Source organism: Cavia porcellus, unplaced genomic scaffold (assembly GCF_034190915.1).
Source record: "Cavia porcellus strain 051 isolate PalLab524CR breed Dunkin Hartley unplaced genomic scaffold, mCavPor4.1 scaffold_9, whole genome shotgun sequence".
In the NCBI taxonomy this organism is placed as follows: domain Eukaryota; kingdom Metazoa; phylum Chordata; class Mammalia; order Rodentia; family Caviidae; genus Cavia; species Cavia porcellus.
Window position 1 is genome coordinate 39,947,898 of NW_026947492.1, and position 20,691 is coordinate 39,968,588.

Genomic DNA, 20,691 nt, shown 5'->3' on the forward strand with positions numbered 1-20,691 from the left:
TTATAACAATGAACATTTGCTGAGTAATGCCATGGGCCAGGCACACCAATGAATTTTATGTTCATAAATACGTTTAATACTCAACAAATCTCTTAGATAGGTATTCATACTTAGCACTATTTTATAGATGAGGAAGCCAATGTAAGTAACTTCCACAAGGCTATGCAATTAGTAAGCAAGGAAGCCAGGATTCAAGCCTTTGTCACGTTGACTCTAAAGCTTGGTAACAGAAGTCTCCAGAAGTGACCTTCCTTCTACCTTTTAAGAGTATATCACAGTGCACTCCTACAGACTGCACCCGAGGGACAGCGAGCAGTTACAACACTTAGTTGGAAGCTAGCCTTTACATGAGCTGGAGAAAATACCTATAGAAAAAGCCAGTGAGAAGTCAGAGAACTCGCTTAAGAAAGGCAAACAGTCCACAATGTACGTGGTGAGCTTAGGCAAAATGCTTTACTACCCTGACTTATGACTCTAGCTACCCTGGGAATGGGGCCAAGAATTACCACCACTCCACCCACAGGGGGCACCCTACAGCAAAGATAGCCAGCCACTCTTTAGTGATGGCTTGTGATTTCTCACACTGTGAGAGGTTTCTTAATGGAAAAACAAATAATTGAGTGTTTCTATAATTTTCTGTGTGACTCAGATTCAGTGAAGCAATAAACATTTGGTGTTGATTTTAGCACACAAATAACATTGAAAAGTAGCTGTAAGTCCTGTTTCATTGAGCCGAACTTCTATTTTCTCATTTATGACTCAACATTTAAAAAAAAAAAAATGAACAAAAGTAGATGGGACTGGAAATTGTTTGATTTAATGTGTATCAAGAAGAAAATGAAAAAAATCACAGATACTTCCCCAAATCTCATTTCAACCGTTTGGATTCTCGCCTTTTAGGTATTTTACAGAACTGCTAACAAGTTGTCAATAATTACTTTATTGGGCATCTGCAAGGTACACAGCATTGTATATAGCTTGAAAATGACAAATTACTTTTGTTCTATTCTGTTCAGGCTTCCTTAAGCTCCATGGTTTTGCTCATCATTACCATCGTGCTCCAGAGAGTGTGCTGTTAGTACTTGTACTGTAGCACTTACCATGATGTATGACAAATACGAATTGACAATGCATTCCTCCACCATAATTTGAACTCCTTAAAGATGGAATCCATGTATTTTTCATCTCTGCAGCCTTGATGAGAAATGCAAGTTTGTCAGATGAAGAAGCAATTGAATGAGGAGTGTTTCACCCAAGTTACTCCTTCTAACTCTAGCCTGCTCTTAGGTATAAGTGCTGATGCTGAGAGCATGGAAAGCTGACATGCAAAAGGCACAATGGAAAGGTGGAGACCACAGACATGGCTGGTCCACAGACTAGAAAATCAGCTCCATAAATAAAGAAGAGTTGGTTGATTTCTGCTAGGGCCTGAGAACATCACAGAACCACAGAAAAATCTTCAAGCCAGAGATGGGGTTCAGTAACCAAATTCTACCTCATGGACCCAAATAGCTCACTGAAAATAAACCAGTAATCCAGGACTGGTGGGGCTTCCAGCCCAGCGCAGCCAGTTCCAGTGAGCCAGAGGCACAACCAACACTGTTGTGCATAGTATGAGATCTCAGCTACCTAACATTAAGGATGTTTTTGGTTTAATTATCCCTTCCCAGATGTCCAAAAAGACCACACGAGACTAAATAAACAGACACCAGACAACTGGATGTAAGACAGAAGATATTTCCAAATGATTCTTGAAAAGCAGTTTGGATGCCTTGGTCATTGCACAATGCTTAGGGGCTCAACCTGCACTGGGTACCCTCTGTGAGCCCTGATGAATACAAATATTACTGAGGGAAAGAGATTACTGCCATTCAGTAAGCATCATGTTGTATGAATGCTGATGATTTCATTACACATGCCAATTCTGATTGGTTATTCAGGACGTGGAATCTGTTTGATACATGAAAAACATCCTGCTTATGGTCTAGAGCAGCAGCCCACACTTTCATATCTGACATCCCAGGTGTGTGGCAGGGGGCATTGGCTCCCGATCGGTTCCCAGCTGGCAATGAGACTAGCAACAGCAAGCCTGTCACCTGCCTGTACCTCAGGTTCTTCATAAACTGTGGGATGGCAAGACTGTCACTCTGGTCACTTCTAAGATTCCTTTTCTTTCATCTAGCAGCTTTCTTGACCCACTGGACCCAAAGCAAACCCTCATTCTTCATTTACTCAAAGAAAAGTATTAGTAAACATGGCTTAGGATCCTTGAGCAAATTGATGCACTCAGTTTATCAGCCTAGATAAGTCTGATGCTCACATCCCTAGATATGCATCACACAGTAACCAGGATGCCAGGATGTTGGCTGCTATTCCACTTTGGGGCAAAGCAACAATTTTTTTCTGCAAAGTGTAACTCATTACACTTATGTTTCTCACCCTCCATCCCCAAAGAAATGGTTAACACATTATTCTCTATTTGTTCCCTTTCTGGACCCTCAATTTTTTGCTTTGTGGATTATGCCTCCAAGATCAGTCTCCTTATGGCCCTTCCTACTTCCCAGCAACCCTTCAGAGAACTGCAGAAAAATTCAGACGATCCCATCCTAGCTGTGGAAGGCAAAGCAAAATTTGTTCCTCTTGTTATCATTTTTAGTGCAAAATTTAAATTGAAAATGCTTGATCAAAAAATTGGGAATTAGCTCTCCAATTTAGCGTTCATTAATAAATATGCTTCATAGCCTCAAGAAAAATAAGCTAATAGCTAAATAGCTAAATAGCTAAAAATAAGCTAAGAAATAATGATTCTTAAATATTTGATACACGTCTTTTTGCTAACATAGCCAGACTTTTTTATTTTATGTCTTTTTCCTACATAGTCATACCAAAATAATCATTTAAGGAAAGCGTTTTACTAAATTAGGTACTTGATACATTAGAAAGATCTTGTATGTTGCAGAATGTGAATTTTCATATTGCCCTTAACATGTAATTCTTTGAGCTCAATTATCAGCCAGTGATTCAATTTAAGTCAAGTTAATCCAGGCTTGGCTAAATACGTATGTCTTTGGATCTACAGTGCCTACTAAGAGCAGGGCTGTCACCCTGCATTCTCTTTACAGCTATGAGCACTATTTACTCCATTCAAACTTGCATTCAAACTGTGTTATGCCACATTAAGCATAAAATGCTTATCATTAACCTAAAAGAAAAAATACAGCAAAAATTCAATTTTGGAAGAAAATCAAAACCCAACAGATCCTTGAGAACCACAGAAAGTTAAGAGATATAGCAGAGTCCATTTCCAAAATAATGTTATTTCAACAAACAAGCATCATCTGCACTTCATCCAAGGTCACCTGAGTTAGGGGTAAAGAGAAGTGAAGGTTAAGGAACTGGCCAAGGATATTTAGATCTGTTTTGTCTTAAATCTCAAAGAGTAATGTGAAGAACAAAATTCCTTTCTCATTTTCTCAGGAACCCTTTAGTTTGAAAATAATCCTCCTTCTAGTTCTTCTTTCAGCTGTAATTTCTACCGATCACAAGTTAACCCTAGAATGTTTCAGTTGTTTTACTTTGTACATCAGAGTGAATGACTGAAGTTATTAGTGGCTTGGAAGTTTGCACCTATAACTGCAAGTATACAGCTGGTTACTAAATCTCATTCTGAGCATTTTATGTCAAAGGTAAATTATATCATCTTCCTTTGCAAAAACAGACAAACACCCTCAACACAAGTCAAAAAAATAATGACTGACAATGAATAGAAATCTATGGTAAAGACAAAATATTCCAGCTTCCTCTATTAAAAAATCAAATTCACTGTGACAATGTTAGTTTTTGAGTTCTATAATTCTCCAGAATTGTCAAAAGTAACCTTGTAGCCAATCCGCTGGAAGACACTCAAAACAACCTGAAATAGGCTACCCATAGTGCCAAAAGCAGTGTCAAAGATCAGAGAGATGGTGCCACCCAGGCCGACAGCAATGTCCTTACAAACAACTGGGATTGCTCCCATGGTGTACACAGGGAAAGTGGCCACATCCAGAAGGACTCGGACAGGGATGCCCAGAATGCGGCAAACAGCTTTCAGTAGACAACAAAGGATCCGGAGAACAGCCCTGATGATTTTCCCCACGACCTTGAGCACCTTCCAGGGTATGCTCACCAGCTCTTCTCCGATGGCTGCGAAGTACGAAACAGTGGCAGAGCCCAGATGGTAAAGGGAGCTTCCTGTGCTGTTAATCACCTGCTTGGTAACATACCACAGCAAACAGCCAATGTTCTTCAGGATAGCTACCACAAGGTAATACATTAATTGGAGAAGTTTGATGAAAGGGGTAGCGATGAAACCCAGGAATTTCCCCAGAAAGCTGCTACTTTCCTCAGGTGGCTCTGGAGCCAACAGGGCATCTGTCTTGCTCCGGGTGCTGGAGAGGGGAATAGAGCTCCCTTGGGACTGCACCTTTCGCTCCTCGTCCTGGACTTGGTTGACCATTTCTAAGATTTTTTTCATTTTCTCTGTGTCTTGCTCGGTCTCCCCACAGTTGTTGTGAAACAGCTGAGGGTTCGATGGCAGCAGTTTCTCCAGGTCTTTCACCATCACGTCTTCTATGATGTCACTGTCCTGCGTATGCTTGACAAAGCCCATGGCCCAGCCTCCTCCCGGGACAGCGCAACAGGCCGCAAGCCACACAAACTCAGGCACTGTCACTCTGTCTTTAACTCTGTGGTCTGAAGGCACTGCGCCAGTGAGTAGATACAGATCTTCCCCATCGCCACAGTGAGGAACCAAGGCCCTGTCCATTAGGCTGTTCAGATTCATATACCACCGCTCCTGGAAGGACTGGGTCATTGGAGCTGAATTTGTGAGAGCAAATGCGGCCATCTGGGGATCGTTGTTAAGGGGGAGCGGGTACAGCTGTCCTCTTTGATAGTCTGAATCAAGGTAATCTGTATTCAAGGCTTGTTTGCTTCCCAGATTGTTCATGGAGGCGATGGCCTCAGCTTCATTAATCACCTCCACAAAGCTGCTGTTGGGGTCATCGATCTGAAAGAAGAGAACACATGTTGTGATGCATCCCTGTTCATGGCAGAGAGGGAGCACTTGAATCATTCAGCCAAGACTCTAAGGAAGTCCTTGCTACTCTACTATTATACGTGTATGCATGTGTGCATGCATATGTGTGTACATATGAGTGCACACATATATACACATACATACACATGTATGGTACAGGAGATTGAGCCCAGGGCCTTTGCACTGAGCTATGTCTTGAGTTCTTTTCATGTTTTATCTTGATACAAGGTCTTGCTAAGTTGCCACATTGCTCAAGTCAGGCTTGAACTTGCAATTCTCCTGCCTCCACCTCCCACAGTGCTAGGATTACAGGCATGTACACCACACCAGCTTCTACTCTATCATTTCTAATGCTTGTGCTGGAAAGTATTTGGCTCTCTGATGCATACACTTCACCTGTGTCTCACAATCCTGGTGTCTGAAAACATCCTTTCTACTTTACTTCTTGTGTTTACCTTACTCACGATCTGCAGTAGCACCCGATCTTACACACTTAAACACACATGCACATGAACACACACATGCACATGAGAGTTGTGACTTTTTTTTTTTTGCTGTTGGGGATTGAACCCAAAGTATCACGGATACTAAGCACGTGTTCAACCACTGACCTACACTGCCCAGCCTACAACATGCTTTCTAACTCTCTTCTACTTCTATGAGCTTCATTGTTCTCATTGTGTATTTTTCAGTAAATTTAAAGTATCTGTAAAAAAATCAGAACTTCAGTTCAAAGAATCAGCCAGCAATGTTCACTGCAATTTAATTCACAGCATCTTAATGAACGTTCCTACATTTTGGGATACATGAAAAACAATTCTAGTGTAGCATTTAAATCAAATGGGATAATATGTAGAATTTGGCATTGGACATTAGACAAAGTTCAAACTCAAATTAGACTAATTACTGTTTAAAGTTAATCTCTCCATGACAGTTACTGTCTTGCTCAGTCTAGATATGTGCTACATACCATAATATGTATATGATTGGAAATATATAATTAGGATTTTTATAAAGAATCTTTTTAAATTGACTCTCCACATGCCACAGACTGAAACTAGATCCATGCCTATCACCATGAACTGTACTGAAATCAAAATGGATCAAAGACCTAAATATTAAAACAGAAACACTAAATCTATGGGAAGACAAGATAGGTAGAAGTCTTGGAGACATAAGGGTAGGCAAAGAATTCATGAACAAAACTCAAACTGCACAGGAAACACTTCAAAGAATCAACAACTGGGACCTTATTAAAAAGTTTTTGCACTTCAAAAGAAATCACCAACAGAGTGAAAAGAAAACCCACAGAATGGGAAAAAATTTTAACCAGCAATCCCTCAGACAAAGGATTTATCCAAAACATATAAAGAATTAAAAAACATCAGGTCCCCCAAATTCAAAGATCCTCTCCAAAAATGGATCTGAGATGAACACACAGTTCTCACATGAAAATATACAAATGGCAAATAAATACATGAAGTAATGTTCACCATCACTAGTCATTTGAGAAATGCAAATTAAAACAGCACTGAGATTTCATCTCACTCCAGAAAGAATAGCTGCCATCAAGAAACCAACCGATAACAAATGTTGGCAAGGCTGCAGGGGAAAAAGGAACACTGTTCCACTGTTGGTGGGAATGTAGACTGGTGCAGCCACTATGGAAATCAGTATGGAGATTCCTCAGAAGACTAGGATTGGAAGTTCCATTCAATCCAGCTATTCCCCTCCTGGGTATTTTCCCAGAAAAACTGAAAAGGTCATGTCACAGTGATATATGTGTATCCATGTTTATAGCAGCACAATTTGTAATAGCTAAATCTTGGAAACAACCAAAATGCCCATCAACCGCAGACTGGATGAAAAAGATGTATTTTTATACAATAGAATATTACTCAGCTATAAAAATATATGATTTTGAGGCCTTTATAGGTAACTGGAAGCAAATGGAGACTATCCTCATAAGTGAAATAAATAAGAATCATATTTATAAATATCACATTGCCTCTCTGGTATAAAAAGTAATGAAAGCTGTAGAAGTAATGGGATCTGAGATGTGTAATAGCTGTGGTGAAAAGGAGGGAGAAAGACAGTGCTCTAAGGATATCGCTGCAAGTATGTTTAAGTGTGTAAGATAGATAACCGTATTACTAAGTTTTTGTTGGATCATTGAACAGGAATGGTTTGCATTCTCATTGTTTGATTGTCCACTTTCTATGCCTTAATTTTGTGACTTGAACAATATTTCTAAGATGGCAATATGTAATTTATCAACTAGTGATTTCTTAGGGTTAATCTTTTTGAAATTCTGTATTATTTCTACACTTTTTTCTTTTTCTTTAAATAAAGTAAAAGAAAAAAGAATCTTTAGTTCAATAGTATAACACATATACACTTTTCTAATATTAAAGAACAAAAGGGCTCAAGATTAATCTAGGAACATGTTTTTTTGGCTGGAATGTCAATTTCTTGACAACAGGGGCCATATATATGCTATATAAGACCCAGCCCAAGGTCTGACATGTACTAAAAGCTCAGGATACTCTCATTCATCTTTGGGCCCTAAGATGGTTATAAAGGCATTATTTATAAAAGCAGGAGTTTGGACAAGCCCATATTTTCAGGAAAAAGAAAAGTTAAATAATATCACAGCCATCAAAGAAATATTTCAAACCTATTAAAAGCATTTGTAATTATGAATAGTTTGCAATGTTGGCCAAATACATATTATGATGTTGAAATCAAAAGGTGGGATATAAAATTAAATGATCACAATGAATTTGAAAAACCTAAATGTGTGCCACAAAAACTATGGAAGGAGATATACAGATGAACACTCATTGATTGCTCAGTCTAGATATGTGCTACATACCTACTGCTCCAGCCATGCACCATACCTAGTGATTGCTGGGGATGCAGCTGTTATTTTTTTCATTCATCTTCCTGTTTTCCTTTCTATATCTATGCTACCCACGTCAACCCATACATTATTTATAATGTGTAACTTTCCAAAGGAAACAAGATGATTAATACACGTAAATTACTGTTACTTGATTTCATGGTATTGGTGCTATTCACTAAAAGCATAGTATTGTGTGGTAACTCCTGTCTGGGGCAGCCTGGCCCTGCATTTCTCCAGTTCTGCAGCGGCAAGTGTAGGCATTCCATGCATGTATGTGTGGTACAATAAGGTAGTGAATAAGCAATTTGGTTGGAGACAGGAACAGCTGTTGGAGGCTGATGAAATACTCTATAGGTTGGTACTACTTCACTCCATCCCTTCCCCTAGTCTAAGAAGCAGTAATGACCTAGATACTCTCCACTCCCAACACATATTCTGTAGGACAGAGGAAGAAGCTTACTCATGTTTGCAAAGATTTCATCTCTGTTGTCCTATAGCTGAAAGACACACCCACAGGAAATATTGGCTTCATCCCTGAATTACTGGATCAAGATGTGGTAGAACCAATATCCAGAGTCCTGGGTCAAAGATTGTAAAATGTAACTTTCTTCATGGTTACTAGGGCATATTTGTCTGTGTTTAACTCAGTGAAGTATCTTCAGCCTTTCTAGAGAAGCATGGAGATGGATTCTGAATTGGCATCCCTGTGGCACAGCACAGACAGCATGCTAGTGTGTCTTCAATTCAAGAGCCATTTGGGGCTGAACAGTAGCCATGGGAACAGATGGCAGGCCTGGGACATGAGCAGGGAATAAGGACTCTTCAACAAAAAAGGAACAAAAGAGAGAAAGGTAGAAGGAGAAAAAGTAAAACAAGGGGTAAAGGAGAGAAAGAAAAGGGGAAGGGAGGAAACAGTACTCTGCTCTTAAGCAGAAACCAAAGTTGACTTCCCGTGCCTGATTCACTCTGTGTTCCTTAAACTGCAGAGCACGAGCTCCCAGGCACTGCCAGGGGAGTTTGGGCTGGATGCCTCTGCACCCTCTCAGGCCACTTGGGCTCATGGGGCTCCACACTTCTGCTCCAGCCATGCACCTGGCAATCAGGTAAACACTCTCTGCCCACACTTCACAGATACCTGCAAAATTAGCCATGATGGAACTGAGGTGGCTGGAAAAGCCAAGGCCCAATTCCATACTGTGCTCTGTGTATTCCTCTGTTCCGGTTCTTTCTAGGCAAAGTCCTAATAAACTACATGCCCCAAATATGCTGACAGCAGACAACACATCTCCCCTCCCGCTCCTCTGCCTTCTCAGCACTCCACACCCATGCTCATGTTATAGTTTCATGACATGACAGAATATAGTGTTTGAAATAGAGATTGAGTGCCTGGATACTCTACTTAATATCGATAGGGGGTTGCTGGACCAACTTTTAAGTTGACAGTTTTTTGAGCTATCAATTATGTGTTTTCAGTATGACCTTATCTGTATACGATTTTGTTATCTTCACGCATGTTAGAGTCCCACTCCCTAGGATCCTGCATATTGCACTGGTTGTTGATTTCTTACATATTTCTGATGCCTAAACTCTTACCTTCTGTTCTGCTCAAACACAATTATAAACAAAATTACATATTTTATCCAACTTGTTTATGTGACTGCCGTGGAAGGAGCCGTGGAAGGAAAGAAATTCCACATCTGCTCTGACACTTGACCAGATGTTTTCTCCAATGTCTCAGGCTTAAAAAATTTCTCCTAAAACATGATTTGTATTCTTTGATAAGTCATTATGGGTTTATTATTCCAAAACTTACCTACTTCACCTAACTGTCTGGTTTTAAATTTAGGTCACTTCCTGGAAATGTGCCTGAAATGAACAGTGCTTTTCAGCACCTATACTGATGGTGTCAACAGCAACAGGCTGACACCCTCACGAGCAGGAGGCTATAAGAACTCTTGCTCTTCCTAGACCACACTGCCTAAGTCAAAAACAATCTGATTCCATTTTATTCTTTTTTTGTTGTTTGTGGCACTGAGGCTTGAACTCAGGTCAGCGTTTATGGTAGGTAAGTGCTCTGTCACTGGACAACATTATAACCCTTTTTCTTTTATTTTGAGATAGGCCACCTGCTAAGTAGCCCAGGCTGCTCTCAGACTTGTAATCTTGCTTCACCTTCCAGTTACCTGGGATTACTGGTGTATACCACCCGTAAAACACTGGCTTTTTACTAATTCTTTTACATTATCTATTTCTCACAACTCCTTCATCTATTCACAATATATTTGTCTTTTTAAAATTTATTTCTATGAATTTTACATTTTGTATCTTGGAATCATTCATAAAAGTGGGTATTATGTTATAAAGCCACTATATCATTTATAAAGTCATATTAAATTCCAGAACTTTTTAACCCCCTGTCAATTGATCTCCACACTAAAGGAAATGCCCATAACCCTAACTTGCTCTCTTCTTAAGACAAGTTTTTAAAATGTAAGACAAAACTTCCTTCTGATCCTGAAATAACTAAAGTTTTAATAGTCTTCATTAAAGTATCAACTGAAAGATCTAAATAATTCAGTTCTCTGTCATAAAAACATGTACTTACCCTACAAAAAAACAAGTACGTATTCCAAAGAGATGCTGAAGGGTGTATGTGTGTGTGCATGTGTGTAAAATACCTACCTTATATATGGGAAACTATTAAAATAGTAAGAGTATTTTACTAAAACAGTTTTATTGCGTTCCACACAGTGTCACTTAAAGGGCAGGTGGATTTTTCCTCATACTTCCTACAGGCATAGTATAATGATCTGGTTATTGCAATTACAGTAAATTACTAACAACACAGGTCCCTAAAGACAGAAATACACCTATGATGTCAGGAGTAATTTCACATTCCAGTTTCTTGATTATATCTGCCATGCTGCACACATTACCAATCTTCCTCGTTGGTTTCCCAGTGGAGTTTCTAGAGTAGAAAATAACAAAGCTCTCTCTGTTTAATCCACCTCCCCACTGACCTAGTCCCCTTGGGTTGGTGATGTAATTTGACACAGTTGCTGTATTTAATGGAAATTTTTTTTCTAATCTCAACATACTCTGTAGGTTTTTTAAAACTGCACCCAATTTATTAGCCTCCTGTCCCATAAATTATCTTATAATAAATTCATTTCAAATTTAGAACCAGGAAAAATATCACTTTGCTCATTACGTTAGTATATTTCTTCAAACCAGAGAATAAAATCTATTTAAATTCATTGTGTTTCTTTTGTTTCAGAATTAAATGGAAGAAGACTTTTCGATTTTTGTGATAATATACATGCAGGGAAACAAAGAGGATGGAGAATTGAAAAGGGCTAGTGGAGTAAAAGTATTCATGAATTTAACAATATTTATTAAGCTTATGTTACACATGATTATCACATGAAAGGAAGCATCAGAATGGTAATAATAACCAATAATCATTAAGGGGTATCTGCTGGACATCATTCTGAGAATTGGACATGCCCTAAGTCAGTAACTATTCCCTCATCTCAACTCTTCACACACTGCACTATTATGATCACCATGTGATAGGTAAGGAAACTGAGGCCCATGAATCACGGAATGTGGTGGGCTCATGGTGTTAATTCAGGAAATCTTGCCCGGTAACTGGTGTTCCTAATCCCTGCTTTATATGCCTCCAAACAGGCTTTACACCAAGACAGCCGCCTAATAAGTTTTCTATGCAAAGACTGAGAGGCAGAAACAAGCAGTCAGTGAAAATAGGACTCTAAGTGAGGAACGCACAAAGTTGAACTGCAAAGGATAGATAGGGATCACACTGAAATTTGGAATGCACTGTTGCCTCCTTTTACTCTTCACATAACCTTATGACGTAGTCATTTTTGCATGAGAAAACTGCAATTCAGACAGTGGCAGATATAAAGTCATCTAGTCAGCGTTAAAGCCAAGGTTATAGCCCAGATCCTGAGATTCCAAAGCTCCTGATTACATGCTAGCTCCAGCCTGAATGAGGAAAGAATTAATGTGAGCTGTAATGTGGCCACTGTAAGAAGACGGGAGCCAACTGTAGGCACAAATGGATCTGTAATAAGTATCAGTCATGCAGTGTCACACCAAAAAAAGTTAAGGGAGAAGAACACTTTGCCAGGGAATAATCAGCAGTGTGTACCACTTGCTGCAAAGAACAAAGAAAAGGATGAGGATGAAGCCCAAGGGTTGGAAGGTCAGGGATCGGTAGTACTAGAAGGTTCAGGAAGGAGGACAGTGGGTGGAAGGGACTGTATACAGGGACAAAGAAGCTGCAGAATAGGCCTTTTGTTTTAGAAGTCTCTGGATAGGGGCAGGAGGTCAACAAGACCTGAGCTTGAGGGTCACAGTCTGGTAGGGCTAGGCAAAGACTTTTCTCCTGCCCAAGATCAAAGGTGTATTGGGAGGTTGGTGCTACTTATGTCTTTGCAAAAGGGAGCATCAAAGGGCTGGTTCTTGAGGCTCAGGAATAATAATGAGCTGGAGGAGCAAGGAGCACTACATAGAATGCAGATCCTGAGGATTGCAGGGCTCAAAATCTTTACAAACCTCAGAAGCCAGGGTCACCTGGTGTGCATTTGCCATAGGGTGTTTTTCACTGAAGAGGGGCCAGGAGCTATTTGTTGCAAAACAATCATCAAGAAGCACAAAGCTGGAGGTTTGGGGCTTGTCCACACCAACACTGCTCACCAGCCCGCCTGCTTCACTCTAATTCTCTCCTCCTGCCACCCACTCTGCTCAGCTTCTACTAGGCTAGAAGTATACACTTCTCAAGTGCTTTCACTGACACAGAGCAAAGATGAGCAGGTAAAAGGAAGCTCCTCTGAGGCACCAGCTATCCCTGTTGAGACTTCCAAGACCAGGAAGGGGACTGTGCTATGGGGCAAAGGGAGGAGAAACCCTGGGCATAGGCACAGGTGACAGAATGTCCCTAGTGCGCTGGAGTTAAGGACCCCCTGTAGAAGCCCAGAACAACTGGAGAGAGGAGGACAGAAGTTAACAATGTATTACTAAAACTGGCTTTAAAGAATGCACATACGTGCACATGTGTACACACATGCACATGCACATACAGCTGGGGATGTAGCTCAGTGGTGAAGTGCTTGCCTAGCATGCTCAGGCCCTGCATTAATGCCTTAGCTCCATTAGCTCCATACCAACAAATACAAAGCAAACTTCATTAGCTCCTAACAACAAATACAAATACAAATATAAAACACACACACACACACACACACACACACACACAAACTGAAAGTCAAGAGAAAGCGCTAACAGAGAGAGGGAACTGAGTGCCAGTGAATGAGTTCCTGTTCATCCCTTCTATTTTTGCAGACTAAACCGTCCTTTTTGTCTGCCTAAATCCTAATGAAGATTCTAGAACAAGAGAAACACAAGAGCAAGGGGAATGATATCAGGAGCGCACAGAGATGAGCCAGATGTGGTAGAGAGAACTTCTCCTGAGATGGCAGCAAGGAAAAAAGGAAAGTAGGTGAGTGGTTGTTGGCAATTATCAGAGAAGTGGTGGCTGGCATTGCTGCAGTGGCAGCTAGGGGGCCAGAGCAGAGGGAAAACATTCTGGAAGGGTCTGTAGCCTCCTGAGGTCACTGAGCTAGGCAATTTGCAAAGAGGGAAAATAGCTGCTGGAAAGAAAGGAAGGGCCTAGGAAATCAGCCAAGAGTGATGGGGCAGAGCCAGCTCTGCGGAGGCAGTGCTTGAATCTTCCAGAAATGATCTGTAGTCCAAGGAGAAGAGCAGAGGAAGAACAGGCTTTGGGCTACAGTGGGTGTGAAGCATGTGAGCCTCCTCACTGCAGACTGATTGATGTGCCTGATCCAAGTGGGCGGGGCTGAGGGTTGCAGGTGAAGAGCAAGACAGATTCAAGAGTGATGGGAAGCATAGGGCTAGGCAAAAGGTGCAGGGCACCAGCAGCTTGCAGGTGGAGGGGCCAGGTATGGCCCTGCCTATGGTACACAGTTAGCACAAGTGGGGGCAGTGCCCATGAGCACGGGACACAAATGGGTGGCTGATTCTGAGAGACTAACAACCAAAAGAAAGCAGACAGAGATGTCACTTCACTGAGACTATGTTTATTCATCTCTCCCTCAGTGAACTGAAAAGTCAGGGCCAATACTCAGTTATCTCTGTGCTCCCACATCTGGCATGACAGTGGCCCTGCATATTAAGATGTGACTAGTATTTGTTGAAAGATGAACTCACTGGACCTCCACAACAATCTTCTAATGCACATAGGATTTCCCCCAAGAGCAAACAAAGCTCTAGGCAGAACAGGCTGTCCTCTATTACTGTCCCATTATCGTCCATTTGGAGAGGTGGTCAGGATGAAGGATCATCAAAGTGGTTATTAAATTTGGCCATGATTCACCACAGGGAGGGTAGAGTTTCCTTCCCCAGGAGAATCATCAGCTGAGACACTGAGACTAGATAAGCACATGCAACAGATGAATCAAACAAGATCTGAGGCCAAGGAAAAACCTAGAGAGCAACTGTCTAACTCTATGCAGACAAGGAGGCTATTTCCATTGGGGTGTATTTCTTAACAAGTGTTAGTAATAAGACAAGCTAAATGGTGGTCATCCGATTTGGTTTTTGCTGTGCAAACTATTACGTACACACAGGCACATGCCCATGAACATAAGAAATGCTATCACTTGCTGCCTGCCCATCACTGGGTGGATACAAGAGTCCCTTCTTACAAAGAATTCTGAGCGCAGCAGACACTCGGAACATCAGATAATCTTATCAGAGTTGGACAGACCATAAAGATCTCCTGTAGTCACACACAGCAGAAGTAACTAGATCTGGGGCCTGGGTCAGTCCTAGGAGAACCTACTTACCATGGAAAATACCCAGTGAGAGAAAGAGCTGCCTTTGGGCAAAGAAGGGAGAACTTTGTGGGGCCATGGGACTAAGGACATTTGAGAAGGGATAAACCAATAAGCCTTTCAGTTCTCAGGGAAGAAAACCTTGACCCGCCCACTTAAGAAACAAAACAAAAACAACTCCCTGCTTGGCATCTGAAATATTCTTTATCCTCTTGAGAACAAAAACAGCTTTAGAAAAATTAAAAGGATGCTAATTCTCTCTTCTGTTTCTTTTTTTAGGACACAGAAAGGCAGAAGTTTCCATTTCCTGGTGGGCCCTTTAGCACGGGGGATGGCTTGCTGGTCCTCTCTGCCTCCCTCCAAGTGAATCACCTTCCTCTGGGCGCCGTGCCACAGCCACACACACCTTCCTGCCCTAGGAAGGAGGAGGCATTTGCAGCTGGCCAGAGCTTGCTGAGAGAGCTGCAGGGATGCCTTGGCAAATGGCTGGAGAGTTCTTGCACCACATGCCAGACCATGGAAGGTGAAAAAGCACAGGAAAGAGTGCTCACTTTCACTTCAATCCTTTCTTTTTCTTGCAAACCTGAGAAAAACAATGAGCCAACTCCAAATTGGCAATGAATACCAGCAAGAAAGTCCTAAGGGAGGCTGAGGAGCAGCCACCAGGGTAAAGAACACCCTGGGGACTCCTCTGTCTGCTTCTTTTCATACTGAGCTCCCAGTTCAAACTGCTTCTGGGAGCCTAGGAAAGTACACAGACTACTTTAAGACGTTCCAGGCTTCAGGACCTTCTCAGGTTACATCAGCCCTGGCTCTCTTCAGTTTCCTTTCTCATTACTCACAGAAGCCTGTTTTTCACTCTGGATTCTGCTTTCTTCTCCAGAGCAATTATTCTTAGTGTTCACGATCTGGTACAGAATTCAGAAAAGTTAGTTGATGAGTATCCATTTCCAATTTTTCCACCTTGTGAGTTCCAACAACATCAAAGGGTCTCAGGCCTGCCTGCAGATCAAAATCACCCAGAAGCTATTAAGTCATCCAAGCCTATTAAATACGAATAATACAGTGGAACCTTCCTCAAGATGTTTTTAAAATTGTCCATGTGATTCTAAAATGGTTCCAAATCAGGAACTACTGAGCTAGGTTTAAGTCCCTGCCTTGACAGCCACTACAAGAAAGAAGTAATGCTTCCTGAAACCAAAATTGAGTTTGTTTTAGAAGCATGGAGCACATTGGTCCTTCTTTGCAGATTTCTCTGCTTCATAAGATCTATGCAGTAAATGAGGTTGGGGCTTGGTTAGAAATCCTAACCCTCACCCTTGGTGAAAAACAAAAGTTTACATCATCTTGGTGAGTCCCCTGGCTGTGTTTAATTTATCCACATTATGTGGATAAATTAAATTATCACAATACTTTGTGAGATGCATTATCCATAAATTGCCAAGAGTTGTGATGATAAAACCAAGGTACAGAAGAAAATTTTATAGGCCATATGGATCCTCTACATATGGATCAACCAATAATCTGATTGTATAACATAGAAACATGGATTTCCTACCCTTATAGGCATAGACTAAGAAGTGTATTTTTCCTGCTTACAATCTTTGAATGCATCACTAGTCTTTTACACCTTCAACAACATACTATTATTTCTTGGTTAACAGCAAACTGACTTATTCATGAGTGTCACCCACAAACTCCGCCCATCTTCTCTTACACTCAGCTCACACATATCACTTCTGATTTCCTAACCATGTTGGTTCCGTGGCTGGAATTTAATGCCCTCTGCTTCCTTCCATAGAGCTGTCCCTGTTACCACTGGGGCTGGGGAAGTTTTCAATATTCCTCTCTGCTACCTGAATCCCTTCTTGGTGGCCAAGCGAACTTCACAGTTCCTTGCTGGATGATCTCCTTTGCCCTTCCAGATCTAGACTCTATTCTTATCTGCCCTGCTCTGTGTCCCAAGAGGCTGACTTCCAAGGTCTGCATTATCTAAGCTCTCTGAAGGTGGAAAGAGAGAGGAACTGGGTTGTTTACCACTCTCTGCCATGCTTCTGACTCAGGCTGAGTTTCGCTGCAGCCACAGCTCTTATCTGGCTCCACTCTTGACTCTGCAGGCCTAGGATGACTGCAGCTGCCTGCTATTGCTGATTCCTAGGCATCAGACCATATCTTCATGGCTCCTTCAATTGTAGTTTCTTCTAAATTCTCTCAAAGTACTTTAAGATGTCTATCTGTTGCCAGGCATACAGGCTCAGGGAAATGCTTCCTAAAGTCTCAACCCAGTCCTAAGCGATCATATTTCTCACACCACCTCTGAACACACATGACCCCTCCTATGTACCATCATGCCAGTCGCATTCTAGGGCCACCTGATGTGGCCAGTAACCAGCCAGATGGCTCTCTTGGGTTTATTATTTAAGAAACCCAGAAATGGAAAACAGTCAGCAAAGGGAGTCTATAGACTCCTAGATGCAGTTCTGTGTTGGTACCCAGGCCGACCAATGGGAAAGCAGCATACTGCTTAAAAGAGGAGGAGGGTGGAAAAAAAACTGAATTCTTTGTGACCAACCATTTGTTTTCTAACAGTTTCCCAGTTCTGGTTCTTTTGAGGCCCATGTGTGTCTTTCCCTGTGCCTATAATCTGGTAGTACTGTCTTACCACAGCCTTCCTCTTCACCTGAATAAGCGTGGGTAAATTTACAAGTCATGCATCCATACAACTGAAAGATCAGGAGTCCTATTCTTAGGAGAACCCAGTAGGCCCCTGAGGTAATAGGACAAGAATCCCTGTAGTCAGGATACCAGGACTGAAACAGGAATACAAAGGACAAGATGTTTGGTTTCCGAAATCTGGGGTCAGATCAGAGGGGTGCTTCATGAGACAGAAAAGGAATCTGTATCCTATACTTCAAAAGAGAAGAGGATCTATAGGCACAAATAACACAGGTGATAATGCAAAGCAGTCAGATCCAGAGACTGAGCTGAGCCCAGTCACAGAGAAGGTAATAATAGTGCAGGAGTGTGGGAAATAAAGGGCACTTCAGCCATAGCACTGGGTCACCCCTGGGAGCACGGTAACATTTATCCTGTTGCCTAGAGCAAACCGGCTCTGGGAAGCAAAGGTTACTTGGTGTAACATACTTAACACATAGGTATTGCTTGCTTAGGCACAATGCAGAGTGCCTTTTATCCATACTTTCTTACTGAATCTAACTTCTCTTAGGATCAGGATAATTTATTAGTCTCTGACACAAATCAAGAACTGAGCTCCCTCAGACCTAGTAACACTTCCAAGGTCACACAGCTGGCAGTTGACAGAGCTGGGGCTAATTCCAATTTTATTTCACCCCGAAGTCCATTTTCTTTAATTCTCTTAGTTACTTTGGGGCTAACTTTCATTGAAGGAGAATTAAGTAAACTACTTATTGGTCACGATCTGCCTTCCCAACTAAGCAATAAGACACCTGAGAGTAAGAAAGGTTTCATGTTCCAAGACCATGTCTTGAATTTCTATTCTTGGTTTAATCTTGAGATCTCAATAAATGGTTTTGATATTGATGGTAACGACAACATTGATTAAAGAATGGGTCAATAGCTAGCTGTTGGATGACTCATCTTTTACAATGTTAAAAATTTAGAACTATTGACTAGGAATGAATAAATCAATGAGCACATCACAAAGCAAACAAACAAGGTGAGCGTCTTCCATTTCACTGAAGTGCCTAGTAATTCCATGCCTGTCTTTAAAATTCCAATTTATTAGAGAACAAATTTATAATAAATTTTTGTGACTGAATTTATTGTGAAAAAGAATGATTGGCTGTGAGAAAACATACACACATGCATGCACGCACGCACACACGCAGGCCATACACTGCAGTCTTCCTAGACCCTTTGCTCCCTGTTTTCTTTAACAGCTAAACTGAGGCACCCAGCTGTTTGGGAATGGAGAAGCAGAACGGTACCTTGTTGTGACAGTAGTGAAAGCATGGATAAGCCTGCTCAATGAGAAACTTGGGCATGGAAATGCAGCCTGAGAGACAACACTGGCAACTCAATTGTAAGTTACCCTCATCCAGAAACTGGGAAAGCCCGTAGCCATCTCCACTAGATTGTAACTATAATGAATAGTGTCTTTCCAGAGCCAACAGTGGAAACTCAGCCTTCCTTTTAACTTCATTACAGAAGAGGACCTGATAGCTTTTATGCTCTTTCCTGTACATATTAACTCTCACCATCAGGCAATGGTTTATCTGTACCCATCTAAATTCTCCTCACCATCTATTAACACAAAAAGAGACAATACTGGATTCACAACACTATGTAATAATATAAGTACCTTTCGAGGTTAAAAAAAATAATTTTCATTTCTTTGACCTTTCTCCCTGGGTTTTGTGAATGTAGCTGTTGTCCAAGGTCCTCTACATAAGTCTGTATGGTGGTAGACTTTAGTACTGGAACACCACCCTAGACATACGGTGATCTGTCTGTCCCTCTTCCCCCACTTACTAGCCTTGTAATTTGAGGCAGACTTGTGACTCCTTGGACATCTGTTTCCTCTGTAAGAGAAAAAGAGTAAGAGTTTCTTTGAAGGAACACTGGATGGGAAAAAGGGCTGGATTATTTCAAGTCACCTGTGAGCTATACATTCTTGGAAGAAAAGTGTGATGAAATAAATTGTGCACTCAAAATCCCCAGGTCTGCTGTTTCTAAACTGAAATGCTTAGTAGGAAAAAAAAAAGAGCTTTCTGTTTATGAGCAAACTCCCACTCCATGGATGTAATGATTGTTTGCAAGAATTATTCATTGTGGCCTCACAGAACCTTGATGACTAGAATAAAAAGTATGAAACAGTCTATATATCTTTAGGTGTGGTGAAAATTTCTAGAACATTACATATACATGAATCACATTATCTGTGAGATGTAGGCTATTTTCTTTATATACTTGGAAATGCTCAGGTTTTTACTATGAGAATATGCTAATTTTATAATCATAAAACCATACACGCTATAAACAATAAGTACCACTACCACCACTATAGTTGAAAATTGTTCACAGGTCTATACATAAAGCTGCTATATTGTAATAGGAATATGATTACTTTCAAATATCATTGCCACTATTCAGTCCACATTTTCTAAGTGCTCAACATGATATTAGCAAACTATAGTTCATGGCTAAATGTTTTTAACAGTAAAGCCTTCTCATATTGTCTATAGTTGTTTTGTGCTAAAATGGCATAGTCAAATAGTTTCAATAGAGATCACACTTTGGTGCCAAAGCTAAAATCTTTATAACTCAGCCCTTTACAGAAAAATCCATCATCACCTGTGTTAGAAAACAGGTATTGAAGGGGGAGCAATTGCTGCCCTGGTCCTGTCATGATGGAACTTAAAGAGTCCAGTCCAGTGGCACCTAATTAATAACACATATAAGTGTGATCCCTCTACTCATGTGACTAATTAAGACATGCGCACCAAGGAAGGTGTGTTGGGAGCTACTACAGAACATTATGGGCAACTGAACACAGGAATAACACAGCTCACAAAAAACAATAACAACCACAAAAACTCATGTCAGAGAAAAAGGCCTTATGATAACAGAACATGGACATTTTAAAAAAAGAAACATAAAATAACCAGAAAGAAGCCACGCTGGTTAGAGTTTAAAAACCTGGCAAAGTGTAGGATACCAGATAAAGCTGTAGAGAGAAAGGGATCAGAACAGGCCAACTCTGGAGGCCACGATAAGAAGTTTCGACTTTATCTGAAGAGAAACGGGGTGCCCAGAAGGGTTCCCAGAGAGGTATGGGAGACAATGGT

At 41.0% G+C, this 20,691-nt stretch overlaps 1 protein-coding gene across 1 annotated transcript in view; it reads right to left on the minus strand.

Moving 5' to 3' along the window:
* Positions 1-795: 795 nt before the first annotated feature.
* The window catches only part of Endod1 (endonuclease domain containing 1), a 30,949-nt gene continuing 11,053 nt past the window's right edge, over positions 796-20,691 (minus strand). Inside the window, exon 2 of the mRNA XM_003472517.4 lies at positions 796-5,050. Coding sequence (XP_003472565.2) covers positions 3,848-5,050 — 1,203 coding nt within the window. The 3' untranslated portion in view covers positions 796-3,847. The remainder of the gene's footprint in view (positions 5,051-20,691) is intronic.